The sequence below is a fragment of the Grampus griseus genome (genome assembly GCF_964374135.1).
Source record: "Grampus griseus genome assembly, chromosome: 9".
Classification (NCBI taxonomy): domain Eukaryota; kingdom Metazoa; phylum Chordata; class Mammalia; order Artiodactyla; family Delphinidae; genus Grampus; species Grampus griseus.
The window spans coordinates 58,863,895-58,890,116 of record NC_139003.1 but is presented as its reverse complement, the minus strand read 5'-3'; the positions used below and the strand labels follow the sequence as shown (position 1 = coordinate 58,890,116).

Here is a 26,222-nt window from a genome sequence, read left to right as displayed (position 1 = left end):
GGCTTGGAGGTCTGTGCTTTGTGTCACTGAGAAATCTGGAGGACCTGCAAACAATGAATTAGTTGAGTATGGCTGAAAGTCACTGTGAGATGAATCTCCTTTTGCATCCGTGTAGGCCATGCCTGGGATGTTTCCTTCATGGGGTCATGCACCCATTTGCACAACCTGGCCAACTGAGACACATAAGATACAATAAAAGTTCCTCTGCCAAAGTGCCATTGCTTAATTTCCTTCCATTTGACTTGCTAGTTTTTACATCTCTCCTGGCTTCCCCTTCCCTCCTAAGTGATTAGGCTCTTAGAAAGAGGTCACTGAGAGGGATACTAAAGGTTTAGGTCCCAAGTTCCCTTCAGCATCATGCTCCAAGCTGACACTGAACACCTGAGAGTTTTCTTGTTTAGTATTAGGAGGGCTAATGAACATTATCACTGTCACACTAGATTACATGGTTATTTACTTGTGGGGGCATTCCAAATTTTTGAGCACCTACTAAGTGCCAAGCACGCTGTATACATCTCTCTATCAGTCCTATTAGGTGGGTAATTTTGCCTCTTTTTCTTCAGATTAGAAAACCCAGACTCAGGCAAGTAACGTCATGGGCTTAAGTGGCAAAGCTCAAATCCGAACTATGGCCTGGCTGATTTCGAAGTCAATATACTGTGAAACCTTGCATCTGAACTGAATGCAGGTGCACTTTCTCTTGGAGATATACAATCCTCCCCCTTCTGACTTCATGCCATGGGACGTGGGACTCACGATCACAGACGACCTCATGCAACCCTACAGGGCAGAGAGGGCTTTTGGGCTCCCGTCTGCTACAGTGGCCTTGGCGTGGAGTCTCCAACCCCTTTCCAGCTGGACTTCTGTTGCCAGTATAGAGATCGACCACCTGACTCAACAGAACTAATTAGCACCAATTGTGGTGAGACCTACCATGAGGTGGGTTCTTCCTGCTGAGAACTGATTGCGACCAAATAATCATTTCATGGGAGTCTACTGAACAGCTAACAGCTGGAAACCAGTTGGGTCACTGCTTTGGGAGAAAACGCTTTGTGTTCACCTTATCACTATGCAGCCAAATCAGAAATGCCATTTCAATACAACCTTCTTAAATGAGTGTTTATACCCCTAAGTAATGATGTGAACTGTTATTAGCTCTTGTGAAAAGGGGAGAGTGCCCCCATGTGCTTTAACGAACAAAAGAGACTTCCTACCTAGAGACACAGACACAGGAACCCATTCTTCTCAACTCAGGAAATATGAAATACACATACATTTTAAAAATAAGAGGTTCCTTAGGAGATGGGATCCTCTTGGGTAAAATGGTCCCATTTTGGAAATGAAAGGTAAGGATCGTGCTAAGTGAAATAAGTCAGACAGAGAAAGACGAATACTGTATTATATCACTTATATGTGGAATCTAAAAAATACAACAAACTAGTGAATAAAACAAAAAAAGAAGCAGTCTCACAGATACAGAGAACAAACTAATGGTTACCAGTGGGGAGAGGGCAATATATAGGTAGGAGGAAAAAAGGGTTATTATGGGATTATATGAAATCATCTGTGTGAAACTTCTAAAAACTGTAAAGCACTATAGATCTTAAAGAATCTTTCATTCAATAAAAAAATTTAAAAGTTAAAAAAAAAGAGAAAGCGATGCCCTGTGTTAAGGAAAAAGTTCAAAAACAACAATCAGTGAAAATTTTGAGGTGTATTCCATCCTTACCTGTACCTGGAGAGTCTCTTAAAGATCTATACAATGCAAGACACATACAGAATGGCCATCTTTAAAAAGTCGACAAAAAAATGCTGGAGAGGGTGTGGAGAAAAGGGAACCCTCTTATACTGTTGGTGGGAATATAAGTTGGTGCAGCCACTATGGAAAACAGTCGGATGTTCTTAAAAAAAACCAAATAACAGAGTTGCCATATGATCCAGCAATCCCACTCCTGGGCGTATATCCTGACAAAACTATAATTTGAAAAGACACATGCACTCCTATGTTCATAGCAGCACTATTACAGTAGCCAAGACATGGAAGCAACCTAAATGTCCACTGACAGAGGAATGGATAAAGAGGATGTGGTACATATATACAATGGAGTATTACTCACCCATTAAAAAGAATGAAATAATGACACTTGCAGCAATATGGATGGATCTAGAGATTACCATATTAAGTGAACTAAGAAAGAGAAAGACAAATACCAGATGATATCACTTATATGTGGAATCTAAAATACGACACAAACGAACGTATCTATGAAATGAAAACAGACTTACAGATATAGAGAACAGACTTGTGGTTGTCGAGGAGGAGGGGGGAGAGAGAGGGATGGACTGGGAGCTTGGGATTAACAGATGCCAACAATTATATATAGGATGGATAAACAACAAGGTCGTACTACAGAGCACAGGGAACTATACTGAGTATCTTGTGATAAACCATAATGGAAAAGAATATGACAAAGAATATATATGTATAACTGAGTCATTTTGCTGTATGGCAGAAATTAAACACAACATTGTAAATCAACTATACGTCAATAAAATAAAATTTTTTTAAAAAGACACATACCAAAAATTCAAGGTGAAAATGAGACCTATACACACAATTTGTGTGTGTGTGTACGTTCCAGCTAAAAAACGACCCAACAGCAAGATGGAGAGTCTTGGTAACAAGTTCTTCAAAATGCCAAGCCACTCTTAGGAAGTAACTGCTTCAGACTATCAAACACAGTGGTATTGAAAACCTTCCTTTTGCCAGGTGCCAGACTAGATATGACCCACGTGTTACTTTGCCGAACAACTAGGAAATTTCTATTTCCTTGTTTGTAAAAGGAAAGTTTATTTCCCATAGAAGCTTTATTTGTAAAAGGAAAAGTGTTTCTCACTCCTATGTCAATCCTCACAGCTAGTAAGAGTTCTGTAGAGAAATCAGCACAAAAATTATCATTCTTAATTTTTTAATAAACTTTTTATAACAGTTTTAGATTTGCAGAGAAGTTCTAAAGATAGTACACTTGCTATGCACCTCACAGGCTGTTTCCCCTAATGTTAACATCTTCCCTGTTGCTCCATTAGTATGAGTACATTTGTCACAACTAATGAACCAATATTGATGCAATATTACTGAAGGCCAAGCTTTATCCATAGGTTCTTCGTTTTTACCCAATGTCCTTTTCTTGTTCCAGAATTCCATCCAGGACACCACATTACATTTAGACATCATGTCTCCTTAGGTTTCTCCAGGTTGGGACAGTTTCTCAGACTTCCCTTAGTTTTGATAATGTTAACTTCTTTGAGGAGTACTGGCAGTCAGGTATTTCCTAGCATGTCCGTCAATTTGGTTTGATTTTTTTTTCCCTTGTAATTAGGCCTAGACATAGATATTCTAGGTCTTAGAGAACATTTGAACAACAACAACAACAACAAATCCAAGAGTTTGAGATCAGTTGGTGAGAGGGGATTATAACACACCCACATTCAATTTGTATACATTAGGTTATTTCAAAACTTTACTGTGAATAAAGCAAGGTGGAGAGATGCACCATTTTTTGACAGTAATGCTCAATGAAACATGCTCAGGTCAAAGAAGCTTTTTCAGTCTAGACTTCCAAACATTTACTAACCATTTAGCGTCTCCTTTTCGGGAAATATGAAACCCAGGTTGCTATGCCTAAGCTGGAATAGGGGTGTGGTGTAAGCTGAAAGCAAAATTTTGCTTTATAAAAGGGACAAAAAAGAATAGGAAGAGATGAATATATGGTTGTTTAATATGTTAAAAAGCACCAGCTTTCTTCAAATCAAATGTCTAAATCCTGCCTAATTAAAAAAGGAAATTGATATTTGGATATGGCATGTGTTGACATCTACCCCTTTGATTTACATGAGTATGAACTAGAGAGAACAGATTATTCAAGAGAGAAGAAAAAGGTTCCAATTTGACAGGAAAGAGTGTAGGCAGCATCAGCTTTAGTGCTTGTTAAAACATGAAGGATTAATAGCAAAAAAGGGAGGGAAGAATTGTGACTGTTTCCAGTTTAGTATCTTCAAAAATGCTTGGGGTTTCTGAGAATGGCTCACCCAACCACATGAAAGTGATGCTAAGGGATTCAGCCACACGACTTCTCTAAATCCAGGGCTGGGACTGCTCCACTTTTACCATCAAACCATCTTACTTAAAGTGTAGCCACAAATTAAGTTTATTTTCTCTCGAAAAAGTACTAAGTCCTTTCGAAGGGGGCAAACACAGCATTCAGGAATATGGGTCTCCCCCCGCCCCGCCCCTGCTTCCTGCCTCCTACTCCCTCCTCGATAGAGTAAGTCATGAAAAAAAAGAGCCAGCTTCTTCGTCTATGAATTCTTCCTTGGCTATATAAAAAAGTCAACAATGGCTTTCAGCTGTAAAATTCAACAGAATTCAGTTACCAGGTTTTTTTTTTTTTTCTTTTTACAAACAAACAAACAATAGGCTAATCGGATTCAGAATTACTGTACTGGCAAGAAGGTCTCAAAACAATTGCATGACAGATCTGTGTCTTGCTTTGTGAGCAATTTCTTTCTGAATTTGTAGGATTCAGGTTTTGTGCTACAGGAGGTCCAAAAATGAGGAAGAAAATGCAGTCTCGTATGTCACTCGACAACCCCCTGCTGATAAAATAAATCTACATTTGGAGGATCCACCCAAGGAGTCATGGGACATCCCACATTAGATCATTACCAAGCCACTTAGGTTAAAAATTACAGGGGGACCATTAAAAAAAAAGACTAAAGTGTTCCACTACGCATAGGCTCTTGACATGGTTTTTTTTTTTTTGAGTTACTGTGGTGGTTTTTTTGCCAGCTGTGACAGTTCATGAAATCAGTTGGATTATTCTAAATTTAAGAAGGTAAAAGAATTTGTCAAGAAGAGGTGCTTGCTCACATTGAAACTATATGGTGAATACAGATCTCAGGGAAGCAAATGAAAAGTGAGGTCCTACAGCCAAGAAGCAATGTGGTACAAAGGCAGAAGCTGTCTTTGTCTCTTTTTATCTGCCTGGAATTACTTAGATATGCTTATGCCTAAGGCAGGGAGATGAACCAGATGACCTCTTAGGACTGTGTCTAGCTTGCTGGTTCTATTGATAAACTGCTACTTTGAAGTACTGAAAAGGACTAGAAAAAAACTGAGTTTAAGTGCTTGCTAAAAGATCAATGCAAGAGACAAGGGTAAACTGATTTTTGTGACTGCCACCCAATCCCAAGTCTCACCCATCCCCCAATTTCTACACCAATGCTTTTTTCCACTAAAGATTCTTTGATGTTTAACAAGAAACCCAACGACTGAGAGTGAGTAGAGTGTGGAAAGGGACAGAAATCTGTCCTGGTGGTTCATTTCTAAGCGGAGATAAATCCTCTTTTAACATAACATTTATGTATACTTAGAAGACCAATGGATAAATGGGTATCAATTCCCAGTTGTTCAACCTGAGCTAGTTTTTCAAAGACGGACAAATAATAAACAAACCCAGAGACAAACAAAAATGTATGAATAAAAATTCCTTTGGGATCAAATGATTAAATTTACAGCACTTGAGATTTTTCTGTCCTTTTTGTCCCCCAGGGGAAAAATCCTATCTCTCAAGACTTAGAATGCACAAATTAAAGGCCATTTACATGGAGTTTGAAGTTCTCAGTTCCGGAAAAAGAATCTGGAGGCACAGTCAAAGCCTTCTGTCAATAGAATTCTGTCTGAACCTTGTCCTTCACTGAATTCTATGGGTGATAGTACTGGTCAGCTAGAAGAAATGTGACCATACTTCTCAAACACATACGACAGAGTACACTCAATGTGTGTGTCAGTCAATTATCACAAGTGTGTAAATAAAAATACACAAGGGCTTCCCTGGTGGCGCAGTGGTTGAGAGTCCGCCTGCCGATGCAGGGGACACGGGTTCGTGCCCCGGTCCGGGAAGATCCCACATGCTGCAGAGCGGCTGGGCCCGTGAGCCATGGCCACTGAGCCTGCGCGTCCGGAGCCTGTGCTCCGCAGCGGGAGCGGCCACAACGGTGAGAGGCCCGCATACCGAAAAAAAAACAAAAAAAACCCCAAAACACAAGGACAATATATTTTCTCCTTCTCCCTAAAAAGGTAAAAAAGAAATGATTTTATGTAATGAATAGGAGCAGTTTTCACAGTAATCTGAGTTTTGTTTACAGACTTGTGATGATGAGTATTTTGACTTGGGAACCGGTGGCTCTAAGATTCACACAGTACCCAGTGCACTTTTCCAAGAGTTGAAAAACGAAAGGTGTCCCATGGTCCTGGAGAACCAGGAACAATATGAAACCAGATAATGAAGAGTTAAGAAAAGCTTCTCAGGCTGCTAATGAACTCCATCCTGCCCTGGTGAGACCACCCTCCTTTTAAGTAAGAGGTAATTTAATATGCATCTAACTCAGTTGTGTTTGGGCTTCATCCAATCTAAGAGTATCAGTGTGATAAATTATAATGAATTGTCTGCAGTACTTCACAAAGTGACTATAACAGACCTGAAAAACAAGATCTCTAAGCCTGATTTTCCAGCTCCCTTTGAATGCTTTTCGCCTGATTCCTTTCACATGCACCACTCCAAAACTTGAGAAAGCTTCTTATAGCTCCTCCACGCGGAAAAGTTATGTGCTTCTGGCCCCATTTGATTAGATCCACAGTTGTTGGCTGTCTATTACACTTGAACATGACACCAACAGTGAGACCCTCCAAACACTGCAGCAAGAGCACCTTTCCTTTCCGAACAGTTTTTCTATGTTAATTTCCTTTCGTAATCCACACAGTGCGCTGGGAAGTCACTTAGTGAAACAGACTCGATTCATAGTTCAGATTCTGAAAAAGCAGCTGGATCTAGGCACCCTAGAGTCTGTAAGGAAAATGGGCAGAGACTGAAAAAGGGGTCAGGAAACTCAAGTTCTAGCAGGGCCTGGGACTATAGCTGTGTGACCCACCTCCTTTCGGAAGTAGTTTTCCTCATTTAGGTTAGCAGCCACTGCCCTAGAGAAAAGGCCACCTCCACTTCATTTCCTGACTTTAGAGAGTCCCAGCTCTTCAGAATGCAAAAGCAGGACTGTTATTCTATAGAAGATCCTTCACAAATAAAAGAGATTAGATTGGGGTTAAATGGTTTGTTGTGCTGGTCAGAGGACAGCAGCCTGTACGGTAACACACAAAACTTGTGTGGGAGGGGCAGGATGGGATTGTTTTTTTCCTATTCATAGGATACAGATGTTGTTGTGTAAAGATCCATGGACTGGTAATCAAGATGATTTTCTGTGAAAATCACGTTAATTCTATCAGGCTTCATTTCTTCATGGGCAAAATAAAATGGGCATGTTGAACTTGTAAGCTTCACTCCCAAGGGCAGGGGATGTGCTTCTCTCTTCTGTGTTGTGCTTTGTGCCCAAGGCACTTCCTGAGGACTAGGAGGTATTTGTACTTGTTTCCTATTTTGCTGCTGTAACAAATTATCCCATATTGAGTGGCTTAAAACAATACCAATTTATTATTTTAGAGTTCTGGAGGTTGGGACTAAAATCGAGGGGGAGGCAGGGCTGCATTCCTCTCTGGAGGCTCTAGGGGAGAATCAGTTTCCTGGCCATCTTTCCAGCTTCCAGAGGCAGCCTCACTCTTTGGCTCATGGCCACCTTCCACCTTCAAAGCAGCAATGGCTGGTTGAGTCTTGCTCACATCTCATCACTTTGATTCTCCTTCCATCATCACATGTCCTTCTAAGTCTGACTCTCCTGCCTCCCTCTTTCATTTATAAGGACCCCTGTGATTACACTGGGCACATCCAGATAATCCAGGACAATCTCCCCTTCTTAACAGCCTTAATTTACCACATCTGCAAAGTCCCTTTTGCCATGTGAGGTAACACACTCAGTTTTCCGGTATTAGAAGGTAGCCATTATTCTGCCTACCACATTGTTCAATAAATATTTGATCAACCTGTAAATATTTTGAGAAAATGGTAAGCTGAACACTTTGAATTATTTATAAGGTTAGCTAATTTCCATGGCTCATCACTAGCCAAAGTCGCGGTCACAGGTATACTGGACATTTCTGATCCCTCCCAGACACGCAACCTTCATGCTCATTCAAGTTTATGTGCACTTCACCCTGTTTTGGCTGTAAAAACGTACTGTGGTTCTATCCAACTCTCTTTCACCTGGTAGAGAGAACATAATCTGTTGTGACAGATTTTTCCCAACCAAGTTACGTGAATTGCTCACTGTCACACAACGATATAGCCTCTCCACTTCCCTTGCATCCCATTTCATACTAAACTCCTTTCTCCAATTACCATTTCAGACAAATCAACCAACAAAAAAGAGGAGGTGGTAATCTTCAGGCAGGAGTAAAGATGCACAGAGCATACTGGAATCCTACTAGGAAAAACCCAAGCTCTGTCATTATTAACACCCTGAGTCACGCATCTTCTTCCTCCAAAATGAATCCTTCAAATCTAAGTCACGATCAATGAACTACTCTCCCACTAGAGGTGCTACCAGCCATCATATCAAGATTCAGACACCATCTGTCAAAACTTTTTCAAATTTGTCCTCACAGCATTAAACATATGACAATAATCTACGTCCAACTGTCACCCAACCCTCCTCCCCCAATGCAGGTCAAGTTTCAGGGTGATTTTGGCAGGTTATCTAAAGGAACTTGAGTGATGGACAATTACATATTTTCATTTTGAAGTTTTTCAATTGTTTTAAAGCAACTGACATTTTATGCCTGTTAGGCTATCACTTGGGCAAACTTTTACCAGTTCTTAATCAAAACAATTACAGAAACCCTGTCATCTTTAACTTAACTGTAGCATTCAGAAAGAGATGACAACTCAATATTTGCCCTATTCCCAGTTCTATCAATGTATCATATATAACTGGTGTTAAAGAGTAATTGGGAATAATTGGAAATCAAACACTGTACTTAAGCATGTTGATAGAAAGATAAGTATTGAGAACTAGATTGACGTGAAACAACACTTCAGAATTTGATACCCCAGACGTTCTCTTCTTTTAAACCTGGCAAAGATACCAAATTATATCAAAGTCCACAGATTTACTTACTGATTATCTTAAGTACAAACAGAATGTCTCTCTGTGCCCTAGAGGAAATAACTGCACAAGACTCACAAGACGCAAATTCTCCTGAGCAATTTTTCCTGCAGTTCCAGTAGGTCATTAAAGATTTAGCACCAGGACTTCCCTGGTGGCTCAGTGGTTAACAATCCGCCTGCCAATGCAGGGGACACGGGTTCGAGCCCTGGTCTGTAAGATCCCACATGCCACGGAATAACTAAGCCCGTGCGCCACAACTACTGAGCCTGCGCTCTAGAGCCTGTGAGCCACAACTACTGAAGCCCGCGTGCCTAGAGCCCGTGCTCCGCAACAAGAGAAGCCACCGCAATGAGACGCCTGCTCACCGCAACTAGAGAAAGCCCTGGCGCAGCAACGAAGACCTAACACAACCAAAAATTCATTCATTAATTTTAAAAAAGATTTAGCACCTACTGTTTGCACACTTAAACCTCCGGAGGTTGGTTTAACATAGCACATAGCTGTCACTGAAGAATGTGAATTTCTATGGGAAAATCTAGTTCAAAGGTAAACCAATCTGTAATACATTTTCTTTTTTCCTTATTTAATTCCATATTCTTAAACATGAGCTTTAAAATGCAAAGAAACTGGGAAAACTGATATACATTTACTCTCAAGAAGCAAGACAAACACAAAATAAAGTTGAATTTCTAAATAAATAGCTGCTTTAGAGTCCGAAAATGTCATAACTTGGTAGCAATAATACCTTTCATATGGCAAATACAAGGTACTGTGGAAAGTTCTGCGTCTACATTTGCCAGGTCAAATGCAGAGTTGAAGAAATTGGTTGAAATGCCAAAAGAAAAAAAATTAAACTTTCTTCTAAGGCAATCAGACCGAAGAGGCAATAGGAGTTTCATTTTCCTGTATAATTTGAATAAACGACTTCAGTTTTACACACACACACACCCCCTTCCAAAATGTAGACAAGGGCTATACAGCTACCAACAAGTTGTCACACATCTGGAAGACTATTTTAAAACACATTCAAAATGTTTTGACTACATGATGCCAAGCATCTGGCAATACAAACTTCTCTTAGGAACTTTTCTTCTATAGAATTCAGTCTTGTGTATAGTCATTGTGCCAGATTTTGAACTACACGTTTTATTTGTGGAACGACTGTGTATATATACATATACACACATATATATGCAAAAATATATATATATATACATATATTTATATGCAAAGGCAAGGTTTTCCTTATGATTTTGATTTAGGTAGATTTAACTTAAATGATGTTAACAGAGTTGCTATTTTTGCGTTACTTGAACTACTCTCTAGCTGTGCCCTCCCCCTGCCCCAAAAGCCGTTCAGTGGCCTCTATTGGTCAGTCCCTCCCCAGGAACATTCTCTCCCAAATGAACAGCACTCACTCCCTTGTCTAAATAGTAACTGACTTTATTGGTTTCATTCCTCAGCAAGGATGAGGAAAAGCGAGGCTTCTAGCTTTCCCTGTCTAATAGGAACCAGCCTTAGGAATACCTGTGGTTCACCAACCATCCCCAAACCATCTGCAGGATCTTGAGGTAGGAGGTAGGTATTCTTCATGTGAGGTCGCCTCCCTCCTCAGGCGAGCTAGCTCAGATTTCCAAAGGCCTTTTCCACACACTAACCTAACCATTCCTATCTCCACTCCACTTTCAACCTTTCACACTAAGTCCTAAGTCGGGTGACACCACGGTGGGAGTGTTCTGAGTAAAATATGCACCAATTATTTCAGTTTTGTAGATTGCAATGACCTCAGATCACTCACTTTTGCTTGTGACCCAGGCGAAGAGGGATAAATTCCTCATAGGCAGGTTACATGGTGCTAGGCATGATAAGTGTCTGTTGAATTCTTCTGCATAAAAATGCAGACTGTCCCATCATTGAAGTAAAGATGACCGTATTTCAAACTTGAAATAAAATTAAACAGGTGGTCAGGTTTCAGCCTAAGCAGTGTTCACCATTTGGGTAGTTGTGAATAGCAGATTAATGGGGACAGGTTCACCAGAACTCTATTGGCATTAGGGTGCTACTGGTAAAATACAAAAACTGTATGTATGAGGAACTTTGGAGAGAGTGGGGTACCAGCTTGCCGTATTTAGGCTTCCTTGACACAAAGAATACACACTTAGGGGAGAAAATCATTCTGTCTCCTTCTTTACGGAACATGCCCTGACCTGACGGGCTTCAGTTCTAGAAGTCACTGGACTGTTCAGGGCCCTGAAGCATGGCAGCAACAATGATGCTGCAGCAATAGAAACCAGCACATGGTTGTGAAGCTCGCGCTGGAGGGAGTGAGGGCCACCCCTGAGATGTTTGATGGGGTCAGAGCATAGGGGAAGGTGGTGGGGCCTGGGTGCTGGAGCTCCAGCCAGCTGCCTTCAGCGTCACAGGCAGTCCGTGGAACCTTATTCATGCACATACTTGCAACTTCTAGAAGCTTCCAGAAAAAAAGTGAGAGAATTTGAAGAACCTGGAAATCTCAAATTGCAGATGGGATGAGAATTATAGAAATACAGTTTATATTATAAACAAGACCTCATTTAACCAGTCTGGTGTGGCTTAGAAAAACCCGGGATTTGATAGGCAGATAGATTAATACACAGAAATAGGGACAATGAATTTGATGACATCAAGCAACATAATATATTGCTACTTGATAATATATTTAATAGCATAAGATATTGCTATTGCACTTTAAAATATAATCTAAATCAAGTATTTGAAGGAGTTTCATGATCTGAAAATATACCTGAGAAAAATGTAGAAAGCCTCCTTAAAGGGTTAAAATACATTCTTCACCTGGGAATTATTAACTCAGAATTCCTCACGAAAAGCAGCCTTCGCTGCAGGTTTTACAAATAACAGCAGTTGGTGGCTAATATTTCTAACCTTTAGTCAGTTTTCTGTTGATGAAAAATCAGAATCAGGGATTATTACTTTTACAAAGAATGTTTAGACATCCCAGTGACATGATCACTATATAAAATATAATTCAAATTATCTCAGTTTAAACACTGACTTTGACAGTTAGTAAAATCATTTAATTTTCTGCTATGGAAACTATTTTAATAATTTTAACCACTTTTTAGATTATATCAATTCTTTGAGATGAAGTACGACGGAGAATGAAAATAATCTTTGTAAATTGAGCTCTATTGCAAAAAATGGTTTCCATTCTTCAGTAGGGATATTAACGGATAACCTTTTGAGTGCCTTTTCCTTGTATTTCTCTTCTTCCTCCACCTCTCCTGTCTTCCACAGCTCAAAGAAAACCTAGCTCATGAAAACAGACTCTACTTAATGATCCCCTTCCCTCTGCCATTCTCTTTCATTCACATTCCCAACTTTGCATCTCTGTTCTCATTTTCCTTTTTTCTTTCCGGGGAATGACCACCTCAAAGGATTAATTCAGAACAGGCAGCAGAAAATGGTAACAAGAGTGGGCAAATCAGGATGTGGATTTAAAATCAAGAGGTATTTTAAAGGAGGAGAGTTACTCAAATTAAACATATGTTAAAAATATGGGTTTGTTGTTCATGGCATACCTGCTGCCTGCGATCCCACCCTCATCGGATCAGCCTTCAAGGGCAGAGCATTCCCTAGTGGAATAATAAATAGAGCGGCTTGAGTGGATACGGATCTGAGCAGCCCAGCGAGCTGCCTTTCCTCTTGGTCTGACTTCACTGTTGGAACACAGGTGGTAACTGAACTAGCTGAACTAGTGAAATGGATCGTGGCCCCTCAGGCTCACTGCCAGAGAGAGAGAATAGAATTCAGGCTCCAAGTAATCAGGCTTTGGGCATAAAAAATTCTAATATAGGTCTTAGCATTTATACCAAACTTTGTTTTAACTGATATTGCCTGTTTTCCAAGGGATCATCTTTCTTACCTTGATGCATGTGAACTAGGCAGCAAAAATCCACTAGTATTTTTTATTATTTTTATTTATTTATTTTTTTATTGCGGTACGCGGGCCTCTCACTGTTGTGGCCTCTCCCGTTGAGGAGCACAGGCTCCGGACGCGCAGGCTCAGCGGCCATGGCTCACGGGCCCAGCCACTCCGCGGCATGTGGGATCTTCCCGGACCGGGGCACGAACCCGCGTCCCCTGCATCTGCAGGTGGACTCTCAACCAATGCACCACCAGGGAAGCCCCCACTGGTCTTTTAAAAAATATATGCTGTACAGATGCTTACAGTGCTATAGTGCTATTCTTTGGGCTGACCTGTCATCAACTGAGGGGTGTGGCAAATTGTATTCTGCAGGTAAAAACAAAAAGACTTGCCCTATTTCTGCACTTTCATTCTCCCCAATGTACCATACTTTGCAGCTCTCTGCTTTCTCAGAATTATGCTCCCAAACATTATGGATATGAACTACCCACATCTATACTCATTAAAGGTTTTCAGTGGAAACTATGTAAAATAGCAATATATGATTTTCTTGCTCATTTATATCCTTCCTTGCTGTAGAGGAGTTTTGAAGTTGAGAGCAGCAATGTAAGATACTTATGGGTTGAATTCATTCCACTGATAGGCAAGATTCAACAGTCTTGGGTCTCTAAGGATAAGTTTCCATGATATGGACAACATATCCGTAAGGGTTTTGAAATAATATGGGTCTGAGAAGACATTGTTTCTAGAACACAAGAACTACCTAACTAGCTGTGAAATTATTACAGAATAATAGAGGCTAACTGGTTTCCCTTTATACTGTCTATGAAAAATACTACTTGCTAATGAAATGAATAGTGTGGGGTAATAAACAGTTTCTAAGTCCCTCAAGCATTTCATATGTGCCCAATATAAACCATCATATACAAACAACAAAACCTTTTTAACTGTTCATTAAAGCAATCAGGCCCCCAATGTTTGTTTACTAGTTCAGGTTATCACATACAGAAATAAAAATATATTAACACAAAGAGTAACAATGCCCCAAATCAGCAGATATATCAGAGGACCTAATGTATATGAAAATTACTATTTGTACAAAGGATAGTTTGAAGGGTATGATTATTTGCTTTTCAAAAAATTCATTTAGTTATCCAGGTCTCCTCTAGCAAGCCATATCTGATTTAAGAACTGGCCTCCTTTCTCCAAGCTGTCCGAATTGGTGATGTTTTATAGAACTTGGCTCAAATGTCCCTCTTACAAAGGGGAGAACATATTGTAATGTTCTGAAGGCAGGAGGTCTGTGTTAAGCCTGTTACAGCAACTTTCGCTATCTAAAGGGGAAAATCAGGTGAAATCAAGTTCTGAAATTTAGCAAGTCCTCACAATTTGACCATATTAAAGAAAGTGCCGTGGGGCTTCCCTGGTGGCACAGTGGTTGAGAGTCCGCCTGCCCATGCAGGGGACACGGGTTCGTGCCCCAGTCCGGGAAGATCCCACATACCGTGGAGCGGCTGGGCCCGTGAGCCATGGCCGCTGAGCCTGCACGTGCCATGAAACAGGTATAGGGCATGATCAGAAGTGTGGCTTGGCAGGTGGGGGAGGTGGAAGGAGGTAGAGCACAGGTACAACCCGGTTGGTGGGCAGCAGGGAGAGCTTTTCCTAAGCACCTTCCTCCAAAGGGAAGTCTTTTCAAGAATTTTAATGGCAATAAGATTGACACATGTTGTCAATGTCTTTGATGACACGATGTGAAAGGAAACAGGTGAGGACAAAGATGGAGAGACACATGAGAAGGTTAGGGCAGGGGGAGGACAGGCAGTATTGTATTTAAGTGCTTTCCCACTCCCAAAGCAACCCAAAGCCTGCTGCCCCACTCCCGGACTTGCTCCCCTTGACATTCCAAGGTGATTTTGCCTGTCTGTGATGAGCAGTCCTTTAGGGTGGAACGTCATTCTGCAGCAAGCTCACTGGGAAACTGCAGCACTGGCCAGAGACGGGGCGGTCTGCCCTGGGTCAGGAGCGTGAGCCATGTTCAAGCAAGGCAACATGATGACTTGGGCAGGGGAAGAAGGAATCATTCAAGAGAATTCAGGCACGAATAGGTGGCTGGTCCAGAAAACCATGAAGGTATCTCCAAACCCTGAGGTTCTACAATTCTACATATTGCTAGGTCTCATGGACAAAATATTAACTCATGAGAAACAAACACCCGAAAAACAAAATGAAAACCAATCCCCTCCCCACCCAATACAGCAGAACACGGTTAGCCTATCTTATAATGGTAACTGGACTGAAATGGAAAGGCAAATCCCAGCTATTTAAAAAACTATTAGAAGGGCTTCCCTGGTGGCACAGTGGTTGAGAGTCCGCCTGCCGATGAAGGGGACACGGGTTCGTGCCCCGGTCCAAGAAGATCCCACATGCCACGGAGCGGCTGGGCCCGTGAGCCATGGCCGCTGAGCCTGCGCGTCCGGAGCCTGTGCTCCGCAACGGCAGAGGCCACGACAGTGGGAGGCCTGCGTACCGCAAAAAAAAAAAAAAAAAAAAAAAACTATTAAATGAAACAAAAATACAATCTCTGGTTCCAAATATTAAGTGAGTATGGATGCAGAACTCTGGATCAGTAGTTAAGATTGGCTAATACAATGTCTCTGTTACTAAAACAAAGTTAAATTAATTGTGAAAATCTCCATGAGCCCACACAGATTCTGTTCACAGGACCTGCCCACTCTCCCCGACATTTTTCTTTGTATGTGTATAGGGTTTGTGTGTCTGTGTGTGTATACTTTGCGGCACATTTGCTTTTATTGTGGGGCACATTTGCTTTGATTGTGGAGCTCTTTCCAGACATTAAAAGCCACAATATTAGTTGTTATACCTAGAAAATGGCAAAATGTGTTCCTTTCTGGGGGAATGAAACACTGAGCCCCCTTTAAGGGCAAGCCCTTAGAAGCCCATCAACTGTTGTTCGAAAACTTCTGGCTCTACTTTTGTAGAAACTTTGTCCTGTATTTTCTGAAAGGCTCTTGGATGAACATTCTTCTAGTGCCAATTTTAACACAGCTGAATGCTTTTATTTGTGCTGCAGGTAGCACACATGGTAACAGACATCACTAAATGAATTTCGTTCCCACACAGAAGTTCTTTTCCAGAAGTTGTTTGCCGGCTGCCCAGCTGTGGGATCAGAGGGTAGGATACTGCTGATTTTAGACATAAGGAAGCGGACAGTAGGAGCCGGGCTTTTAGTGATGGAGCCTTTTGGGGCCCTGGGGTAACTGTTACACATCTCGTGCCAGAGAACACAGTGTGCGACATCACTGTTCACACAGAGTCCCTACCAAGATTAAAAACCACATATACAGCAAAATACTTTACTATAATGTAGACCAAGAGTACTTTCCTTTAGAAATAGTACGTGCAGGGGGAAAAGCTGAGTAAGCCCAAGGGAAAACCTGTGCATAAGCTGCTTATCTGTTACTCTTCGCAAGGTGAGGGGATCCTGGCCACACTTTGTGGACTCTAAGGACATTTTGGTCTTTCTCTGCATCATGCTCTGGAATTATTTTTTCCATTTTTTTTTCATGCTGCCTCTAACACAACCTCTTTACATAGTTTATCTCAGGAAATGACAATTGGCTGTCGAATCCCATACAAATTGATTGGATATGACAGCTTAAAGGAATAAATATTCTGCAGAGAAGAAAAGTTTTTCCTTAGACTCTTGTATTTTCAATCTTTTTTATTCCTTCTTAATTTTATTATTTCAATTAGATCATTTAAAAAATCAACACATCACATACCAACCTCCCCTAAGAGCAATCATAAGATTTGATGATTTTTCTGATACACAGGCTAGGGTTTCAAATTTGCATTATTTTATCTACTGAATTAACTATGAATTCTAAACCAAACTAATGCTGCCATGTGTTTTTAAACATCTCTAATCCAAACCATCTGGAGAGGCATGGTTTTGCAAAGGCATCCCTTCCAGGACACTCTGTGGATTTTGTCACTGCTTGAGGTTTTGGCAAACCATCAACATTACTATAATTCTCTTTTATAAAATATAGCTTTTGACTAGGATTTTAGAGTCTTGGGTGTGTGCATGCAGACACTTTTTGCTCTTGTCCCTTTCTCTTTCCAGAAGACCATATTTAAAACAAACTTATTTTAAAGAAATAAAGGTTTTTTTTGTATAAGGAATACATTTAACTTCAACTATTCAACATAATGCTAGACAGCGTTCTCAAGAAGCAAAGAACACACCTTATTGTACATAGATGCTGGAAATACTTTTTAAAACAAGTCAAAAGGAGAAAACTTATCAACTTTAGAGAAGAGCAACTACAAAAAGTATAAATATAAAATGATTATGGCAACAATGATCTGTAGCATGTGACAAACTCAATGCATTTATGAGATTACAATAAAAAATTGACTAAGCTAAATCTTTCACCTAAGAAAAGCAACATCTCGTTTAATTCTTTGGCTACTAATGAACACATCATTTAAAAATTATACATCAGGGACTTCCCTGGTGGTGCAGTGGTTAAGAATCTGCCTGCCAATGCAGGGGACACGGGTTTGAGCCCTGGTCCGGGAAGATCCCACATGCCACGGAGCAACTAAGCCCATGTGCCACAACTACTGAGCCTGCGCTCTAGAGCCTGTGAGCCACAACTACTGAGCTCATGTGCCACAACTACTGAAGCCTGTGTGCCTAGAGCCCGTGCTCCACAGCAAGAGAAGCCACTGCAATGAGAAGCTCACGCACCACAATGAAGAGTAGCCCCCGCTGGCTGCAACTAGAGAAAGCCCGCGCGCAGCAACGAAGACCCAACGCAGGCAAAATAAATAAATTTATTAAAAAAAATTATAAATCAGATGTAAGCATGCTAAAAGCAAAGGGTGGACCACTTGTCACAACAAAGGTTAAAAAAACTTTCCCCGGAAGTAAGGATGATTCTCCTTCCACAAATTCTCTTTGATAATAATGCTTTCAAATAATTTCAAAAGTTAAAGAATGGAAAGGTCAGCTTTTTTGTTGAGCCACTGTCTGAAATAAATTAGACACAAAGTAGAAGGTTTTGGGCAAGTTTATAACGGGGGAAAATGTCTATTCTTTAGAAGTAGATGGCCTGAAATCCAGAGTGAGTCTGTGCCTAGAATGTAAGGACGCCAAAAAAACGCACAGGCACTCACTCAGAGGTGGTGGCATCCTAGAACACTCCTGGCAGATGCTAACATGATCTGGGGTACCATGAGAGTCCACTCCTGGCTTCTGTTTCCTTTCCTGGAATGGGTTCCTCCACACCCACACCTCTGAGGGACAGGGCTGCCTTTCTGAGACTTCTTTCCTTTTAGACCACCTGGTATAATTTAAACCTGCTCCTGCCTAAAATGTAGGATAAAGGAAAAGCACAATCTGAGATTTCAGAGGATGGAAGATGGAAGCCCCACCTGGGGGGCCTGGACCCAAGTCTTTAGGAGAGAGAGCTCTTAACAGAGACGCTAATCTAGTCTTAGCTGCAAGTACAACACTGGTCAGCCCCATCTTCCTTACTCTTGCTTCAAGGTCTACAGAGTGAGTCCAGCGTGGCAAGTGGCCAGCGAGTCTATACAGAATTCAGTGCGGCCATGTGAGCTATGTTAGAGACCAGTGGGTTCCGTTATGTAGCCTGTGCCTGAGGCAAACAATCAGTGTAAGTAATTAAGGCACGGAAGCAAATGCATCTGTACCCAGTACACGGTGGAAGCAGAAATAGCAAGGATGCTACTTCAGCCATGTGTACTGATACAACAGTACCAGTTATCAAAATACTGAGATTATTTTGTACTTGTCAGAAAACAACTAGGGCATGGCAGGGATGGGGGCAAACTGAAGAGTTCTTGTGGAGAGGGGACGGCCTCTTCTCAGCTCTAGCCTATTGTTGCTTGAGGACCTGGCCATACTGGGTACCCCATAAATGTCTGTTGAACGAATGAATCTAAGTTAGGTGAAACTGCTTTGCAAAATACTCAAGCAAGGAAAATAAGAATACCAAAGTTTAAGCTTCCTGCCATGGGATGGACTAAAATGCGGTAATAGGGAAACAACCAAATGTAAAGAGAATACTTTTATCTTTTCAAAGCATATTCACCTACTGCTACGCACAGAATTATGTTCCCCTAATCCCCAATGTGATGGTATTTGGAGATGGGGCCTCTGGGAGGTAATTAGGTTTAGATGAGGTCATGAGGGTGAAGCCCCTGTGATGGTATTAAGACATCAGAAGAGCTCACTCTCTATCTTCATGTGAGGACATACCTAAAAGGCAGTGGTCTGTAAGCCAGGGAGAGAGACCTTACCAGAAACCAAAATGACTGGCACCTTGATCTTGAACTTTCCAGCTCCAGAGCTGTCAGAAAATTATTTTCTGTTGTTTAAGCCACCCAGTCTATGATATTCTGTTATGGCAGCCTGAGCAGACTAACACACCTATATTATCTCTTTTATCCTCACAATAATCCTAAGAGGTAAGGAGAACCCCATCGGTATTCAACCCAGACCCCTGAAAACACCCATTTCCCTTAGACCAAGCTCTTGTGACCTCAGTCAATGGCCAGGTAGCAGGGTGGTGAGCACAAGGGGAGTGACAAGCCGGAAACCTTGCTCATGCTGTTGTCTGGAGCTCGATGCACAGCACCAATAATTACTGGGCAATTCCTCGATGAAGCACAACACAGAAAGCCCAGTTCAGACCGTTTTAGCACAGGGCACGGCAAGAGAAGGGAAGGGCATTTAGAGAACTGAATAAAATCTTCAATGTTGGGTTCTGTGCCTCCAACTCCCTTGCACATTAATGGGGCAGACCAAACGCTCTTAAGTCTTAGGTAGCTTTGTAATAATGTTAAACTTCAGCTTGAATTTAAAAACAATGTGTTCAAAGGTGGACTCTCATGGCATCCCCTGCATCTAATAGCTCACTTGGTCACGTGTCAGGTACACAGCTCCCTCACTGCTATTTCCAGATGAGGAATCGTCTGATACAACCTCTTGGCTATAATGCTGCTGCTAACTCTCATCTCCCTAGATGTGTCCCAATGATCAGTTTTGCTTCTTCTTAATTTTTGGAGAAGATTCTAGAAAGCAGGCAGATAAAGAATGAGAGCTGGCAAGGCAGTTTCTCTGCTTCCAGCTTCCTGAGCCAAAACAGAAAAAGAAGTTCCTGCTGTTTGGTTTAATAACAATCAGTGTCTAGCTCAAGCCTCGCTCGTCGGACCAGTCATACTCAATCGGCATAAAAAAAAGTGTTTCCGAGTGTCTGCATTTCATTTCAGCATGTACGTGTAAACTCCCTTTTCTTTTTTCCTAAAGACGCAAAATAGCCCTGCTGTGCTGCTCTACTTGTCTGATCCATATAACCTGCATCTTTTATGTAAGAGTTTAATTCTACCTTTATTGTTGCATGTATTCCTTAATTATCCATAATTGTGTACTTTGAAATGTGCATCACAATCTATACAACAACAGTGAGGTTTCCTCTTTTGGGTTTCTCCATCCTGCAGTCCACCCAGCATTGCCTTTGAAAACTAGGTCTTCCATTACTTAGCACGGCCTTGTCTGTGGAGTTTATTCTGCAATTACTAAGCACCTATCATGTGCCCTCACTTTGTCATCCCAGGAACTCATATTGAATACATAACCCTAGTTGTCAAAGACCTTTCCATTCATTCATCCCTTCTCTTTTCCGACCTCTACGGAGTAACCACTCCTTGCCACATTGAAGAGAAAAGCTTAGAAAATGACTTCTTAAAAAAAAAAAAAAAAAAAAAAAATCAGTCAAGCCGTAAGGAAGTTACCTGTCCTTTAATTTAAAAAGAATCCTCAGGGCTTCCCTGGTGGCGCAGTGGTTGAGTCCGCCTGCCGATGCAGGGGACATGGGTTCGTGCCCCGGTCTGGGAAGATCCCACATGCCGCGGAGCGGCTGGGCCCGTGAGCCATGGCCACTGAGCCTGCGCGTCCGGAGCCTGTGCTCCGCAACAGGAAAGGCCGCAACAGTGAGAGGCCCACGTACCACAAAAAAAAAAAAAAGAATCCAAGTCAAATTCTAACACTTCGCTGGTCATAATATAACTAGGAAAATTCATTTAATTTATATCTTTGTGTCCATAGCTGTTCTGTTCGTTTAGATTATAGCCCACAGTCTGAGCCGGGGGAGGAACAAAAATTGATGGGAGAAGAAATCAAGTTTAATGCAATAAACCTCACAGTTCCACCAGAGACTAGGGGAAGTCTTCTCTCCACGACATGACAACAATGCCTCAACAACTGTCCCAGGGTCACTCAGCAGTGTGGTCAGCTAGGAACAGAGCTGCCAGTCCTGCCTTTCTGTCCACTCCCCTCACCAGCAGCCCACATTCTCTCCCGGGTTCCCATCACTCCTCACAGCAAGGGTGGGGATGATGAGGTCAGCAGGCACCTCACACGAAACCGAGCACTGGATGGCTAACGCTGTAGCTGTAATCTCACCTGTAACCTTTATAGAATCTTAATGAGAAGCGAAGCCACACATGGGGGGAAAAGTCAGCTGAGGATTTTAAACACTGGCACAAATGAGGCTCGTTCACTTCACATTCTGCTTCCCCCCCACCCACCCCCCACCCACCCCCCGCCCCCGAAATCAGAAGAGCTTCAGGTCTGTGTCAGTTTCAGGTCATTGTCAGATAATCCTCAAAAAGCGAATGCCAAGAACAAAGAAACCAAATCAGGAAAAAAATAAAAACCTCTGACCAAGCCAAGCCTCTAAATATAGCTTTTCCACTTACCTCAATGCAGATAATTCTAAGATATATATTTCTGATTCTATTCATTGCATTTAAAAGAGAAAGACCACACCAGGGTAAGCAATGCAGGGTGGTCAGACACATAATCTAATGACAGTGTGTGGAAGCCACTACAGAAGACAGCAGGAGCACTGCCAGATGGTGCGGTGGGGCTGAGTGGCTGATTTCTATGCAGAGTTGCCGATGTTTTCCAAGTACGGATGGCTCTCATTGAAATGAAAATAGAAAATGCAGGACCAGAGCCCACACTAAACATTCAGTTTAGTAAAGACAGAAAACTGCCCACGAAAGTGGAAGGTACTTGGCCTTGCTATATTCTCAGTAGAGAGAGAGGAGCCTTCCTCCTGCAATCTTTTTACCGTTAGGCTAAAAGCCTGTCAGTCTTTGCAAAGGAAAACGGAACTGATAGCTGCGTCTTGTGCGTTTGTTTTCTAGGGCCTGAAACGATGCTTTTCTGAGCCATAGGATTTGTTTGCAACTATACACTTGGCGAAAAATATGAAGAATCAAGAGATCAGCAAGAAATGGCTAGCGAATGTGATTCTTCCAAAATGATAAAAGTACAGTTGTCATAAGGCACCCGTAGCTCCTCACCTCCAGTCCTCTTTCTTACTAAGAAAACGAATTTTGAAATTATTGCAACATCATAGGAGAATGTGGCAGCACATTCATTCTACCCAAGTTCAGTGAGATAATGTCTGGAAAGGACCAATTGTAGTAAATAAGCTTCACCAACGAACAGGAAGGATACAAGAAGAAAAGTGATAGGTCAGTGAGCGGCGGTTTTGGTTTTTCTCATGTCTATTTTAGTTCTGTGGGCTCTCCAAATTCCCCCCTGCACTACCATGGTTAGTGCACGGTAACCAAACTGCTCTTACTACTTTTTCCCTCCACCTCACCAACATCCACTAAGTCACCTACATCTTCCCTGGCTGCCTAAGTTATCCCTGCTTTGGTCTCCCAACAGCTCAGTCATACTCAGTATCACGGCACTTTTGTTTTCTTTTGGCAGTCACTGATGTTTACCTGGAGGTGATCCGAACTTCACGGAGATCAACTACAGCAAGGTGTGTCATTATCCCAAAAGAAATGGCACTGTCCAATGCATGCTGTGTCGTGTTCAATGGGGTCTTGAGTCCGCTCCTGGAAAAACAACTCTGGGTCTTCTGACCACCACAGAAGCAGATCCCACCAATAAGTGAGCTCAAGGAAATAAGTATGTGTGGGAGGAGGGTTGGGGCGTGGAGGTCTCCACCTCCTCCACGTGAGGTGAAGCGGGAGGGGGAAGGGAGTTGGTAGGAAATTTCTCAAATAGGGTCAGGTGGGAAGGCATCAGAGTAACAAAGGCAAAAAACGCCACTCTAGTTTGGGCCAAAGGGGAAAAAGGAATGATGGCCATACTTCCAAATAAAGAAGCCAACTAGGTTCATCACCTATCATCCCCTTTCTTCATCTCTCCTCTACATTCCAGTGGTTTTCAACTATTGCTGCATCTTCAACTCACTTGGGAGCTTTGTAAAAATGACCAGACTGTGCCCCAGATTAATTAAATCAGAATCTCTGGATGAAACGCAGGCATCAGGAGGTCTTAAAGTCGCCCAGGTGACTGCAATGATCAAGTAAGATGGAAAACACATCTCTGTTCCATTTTTCTCTCTTCACTTCTCCCCAGACCCCCATGCCACACACCTGCGTGGTGTTAACTGGCTGAATTCCTGACTAGTGCAGCAGAAGGCAATACACAGGCTTCAGAGTAAATATGAGCTGACTTCAATCCTGGCTTTGCCATTTACGGGCACCTGCCCGGGTTCATGGCCTCTCTGAGCCACAGTTTCTCACCCGGGGAGTAATGGTAGCTTACCACGATGAATGTAGATTCTTAAAACATGTAAATATGTTTTTTATTTTCAGAGATCAATGTCACAGAGACATTCCCCATGTCCTCAAACTATTGTTTTTTTCTCATCTCTTAGGAAAGCTCCCACTCAAGGTCTAATAATTTCAAAGTTGATCACTCCAGGTATTTTTGCTTATTAGCCCAAAATGATCTGAAATCAGTAGGACTTTAGGAGTTGTGAAAGCAATCTCCTGGATTGCTCTGAGGTGAAATCCAGGTATGATGCTTAATTTTATGTGTCAACTTGGCTAGGCTACAGTCCCTAGTTTTTTGGTCAAATACAAGTCTAAATGTTGGTGTGAAGGTATTTCGATGTGATTAACATTTAAATCCGTAGACTGTTCCTTTGCACATGTCACTTAACCCCAAAGTTTAAAAGTATTAGAATTCTCCCCTTTCTCAGTGAGAATGCTAGTAGAGTTTAGAACCCCCAGCTGCTTCTGGTCACCAGATGAAGTGAAGATAATAGTAGGAATCTGGGGAATACAGAGATAGTTTAGTCAGCATCTTTTGTTAGGATATTCAGAGTACTTCTGACTTTAAAAAAAAATCAAGGGTATATCTTCTAAAACACATATTGGAGCATTTAAGGGGGCAACTAAAAATAAGGTTAAATGCATTTTGGTGAAGCTTTTAGTAAATGATCCCAAAGATACCAGGAGATGAAAGAATGCTCCTTTCAGTCAATACTTGTATTAACCATTGTGTGATAAAACAGATAATTTGAAAATTCCAGTTAATTCCGAAGACTTTTGTAAGTTGCCTCTTCACTCAGCATTATTAGTTCCTACTGACCTGCTGCTGTGCAGTGTTATGAATATTAAGCACATTATCAAATTGTTATTACCACAGGCTACCTTTCGTCAGTTAATATAATAAAATATTTAAATTATGATAAACATTATGTACTTCGACCAAAACAATATAGTGTCACTTCTTAAATTTAAAAAAATTCAATATGTGCTTTATACAATACCAAAATAGCTTAAATGGCACTGTTTTTCAAAAAATGTGCTTCTGCTTATCCCATAATCCTTTTAGTATTTTCTTGGTAATTCAGCAAAACTCTTTAAACTGAATAAAATTAGGATTTTGTGATTCTATGTTTACAGAAAGAGCATATCAGATAATTTGATAATCTAAAAAAAAAGAAAGAAAAAACTGTTCTTATTTCAAAGGTTCAAAAAATAAAGGTTATTTACTATGCAGACCAGGACTTCTTGTTTTTAAGATAGCAAATTAGAAAAACATGGTCAGAGTTAGAGGTTACTCAATCAGGTTGAAGCTGGGACTTTTACTCCAGCAGCTCTTGTTCCCCAAATTATATCTGATAATGTTCTAAAGTCTAAACATATTTTAGTTCAAAAAGATACTCAGCTCTTAGATATAAAATGGCACTAAGCTTCCAAATATCAACAGGTTTACCCACCCTCTTCAACTAATGTATCTGTTTTCAGAGTAATCTGCCACTCAGGACCTCTGAATCATAATATTTGAGGAACTGAAACTTTGAGCTAAACCGTTTGTTTGCATTTTCCTGTGCATAATCACAGGAGAGGGGCATTAATAAAGGGGTTGGTGTATTGGCCACTACCAAGGCCTATTATTTCAGCAGAGTCATGGCAATAGGGCAAAGCCGAGTGTGTGCAACTGTGACATAATTTCAGCCTGTATTGTGTTGAATGGAAGAGAAGACCAATGTGTCAGCAGATACAAGCAGTAAAATATCCCAGACTAGTTGCAAACCGGAAACAGTATCTATATTTCCCAACAATTCAAGAAAGATAGTGATAAATCTTACCTTAAACTGGCTACAAAAGTATTATTACCTGTAAAGCAAGATGGTACCCATAAACTTAAAATTGGCAAAATCCCATTGAACTGCATTTCAGAGAGAGGAGGGAACTTGAAATGGTACTGTTTTGAGGGTGTCCACAAGCGTGGGCAAGCATACGTTCCTGCTAAGCAGAGGAAGTGGTACACCCGGATTTCTTCCTAAGTGCGAGGTCTTTAGAAACTCATCCTCATGGGGGCTGTTTTAAATGGAAAGAAAATGACACACAGTCCCCAACTAGGCTTCTGAACTGTTTGCAGAGGGTTGTCACTTTCCCCAGACATTAGGTTACTGTGGGGGAATTTTCCAAAGTTGTCAACAATTCCATTTTTAAACTCAGTTCTTCCTCTCCACATAAAACAGATGCGAGGCAGCATGAGCTATATTTGGTCTAACAGGAGATATAAGGTTTTTTACATTGCTGACTCCTACCTGACAGTGGAAGACGTATTCTGGTGTGGTTTTCTTAAACTTCATGTTCCAAACCAAGGCCACTCCATCTGGTTCATGGGGAGCATCTTCGTTGTTGTTGTAGGAAGCGACCATCAGCTCGGGGTACTGGATGGAAGAGGTCACAAGGATGGCTTATGCCAAGATGACAACACAAGGAAAACATTCTTATT

General features: G+C 41.4%; 1 protein-coding gene across 2 annotated transcripts in view; it reads right to left on the bottom strand.

Moving 5' to 3' along the window:
- Positions 1–26,222, bottom strand: part of DYNC1I1 (dynein cytoplasmic 1 intermediate chain 1) — a 337,047-nt gene that overhangs the window by 93,807 nt on the left and 217,018 nt on the right. For both annotated transcript variants that reach the window (XM_082661450.1, XM_082661449.1), the window contains one exon: positions 26,032–26,157. In XM_082661450.1, the coding sequence (XP_082517576.1) occupies positions 26,032–26,157 (126 nt within the window). The remainder of the gene's footprint in view (positions 1–26,031; positions 26,158–26,222) is intronic.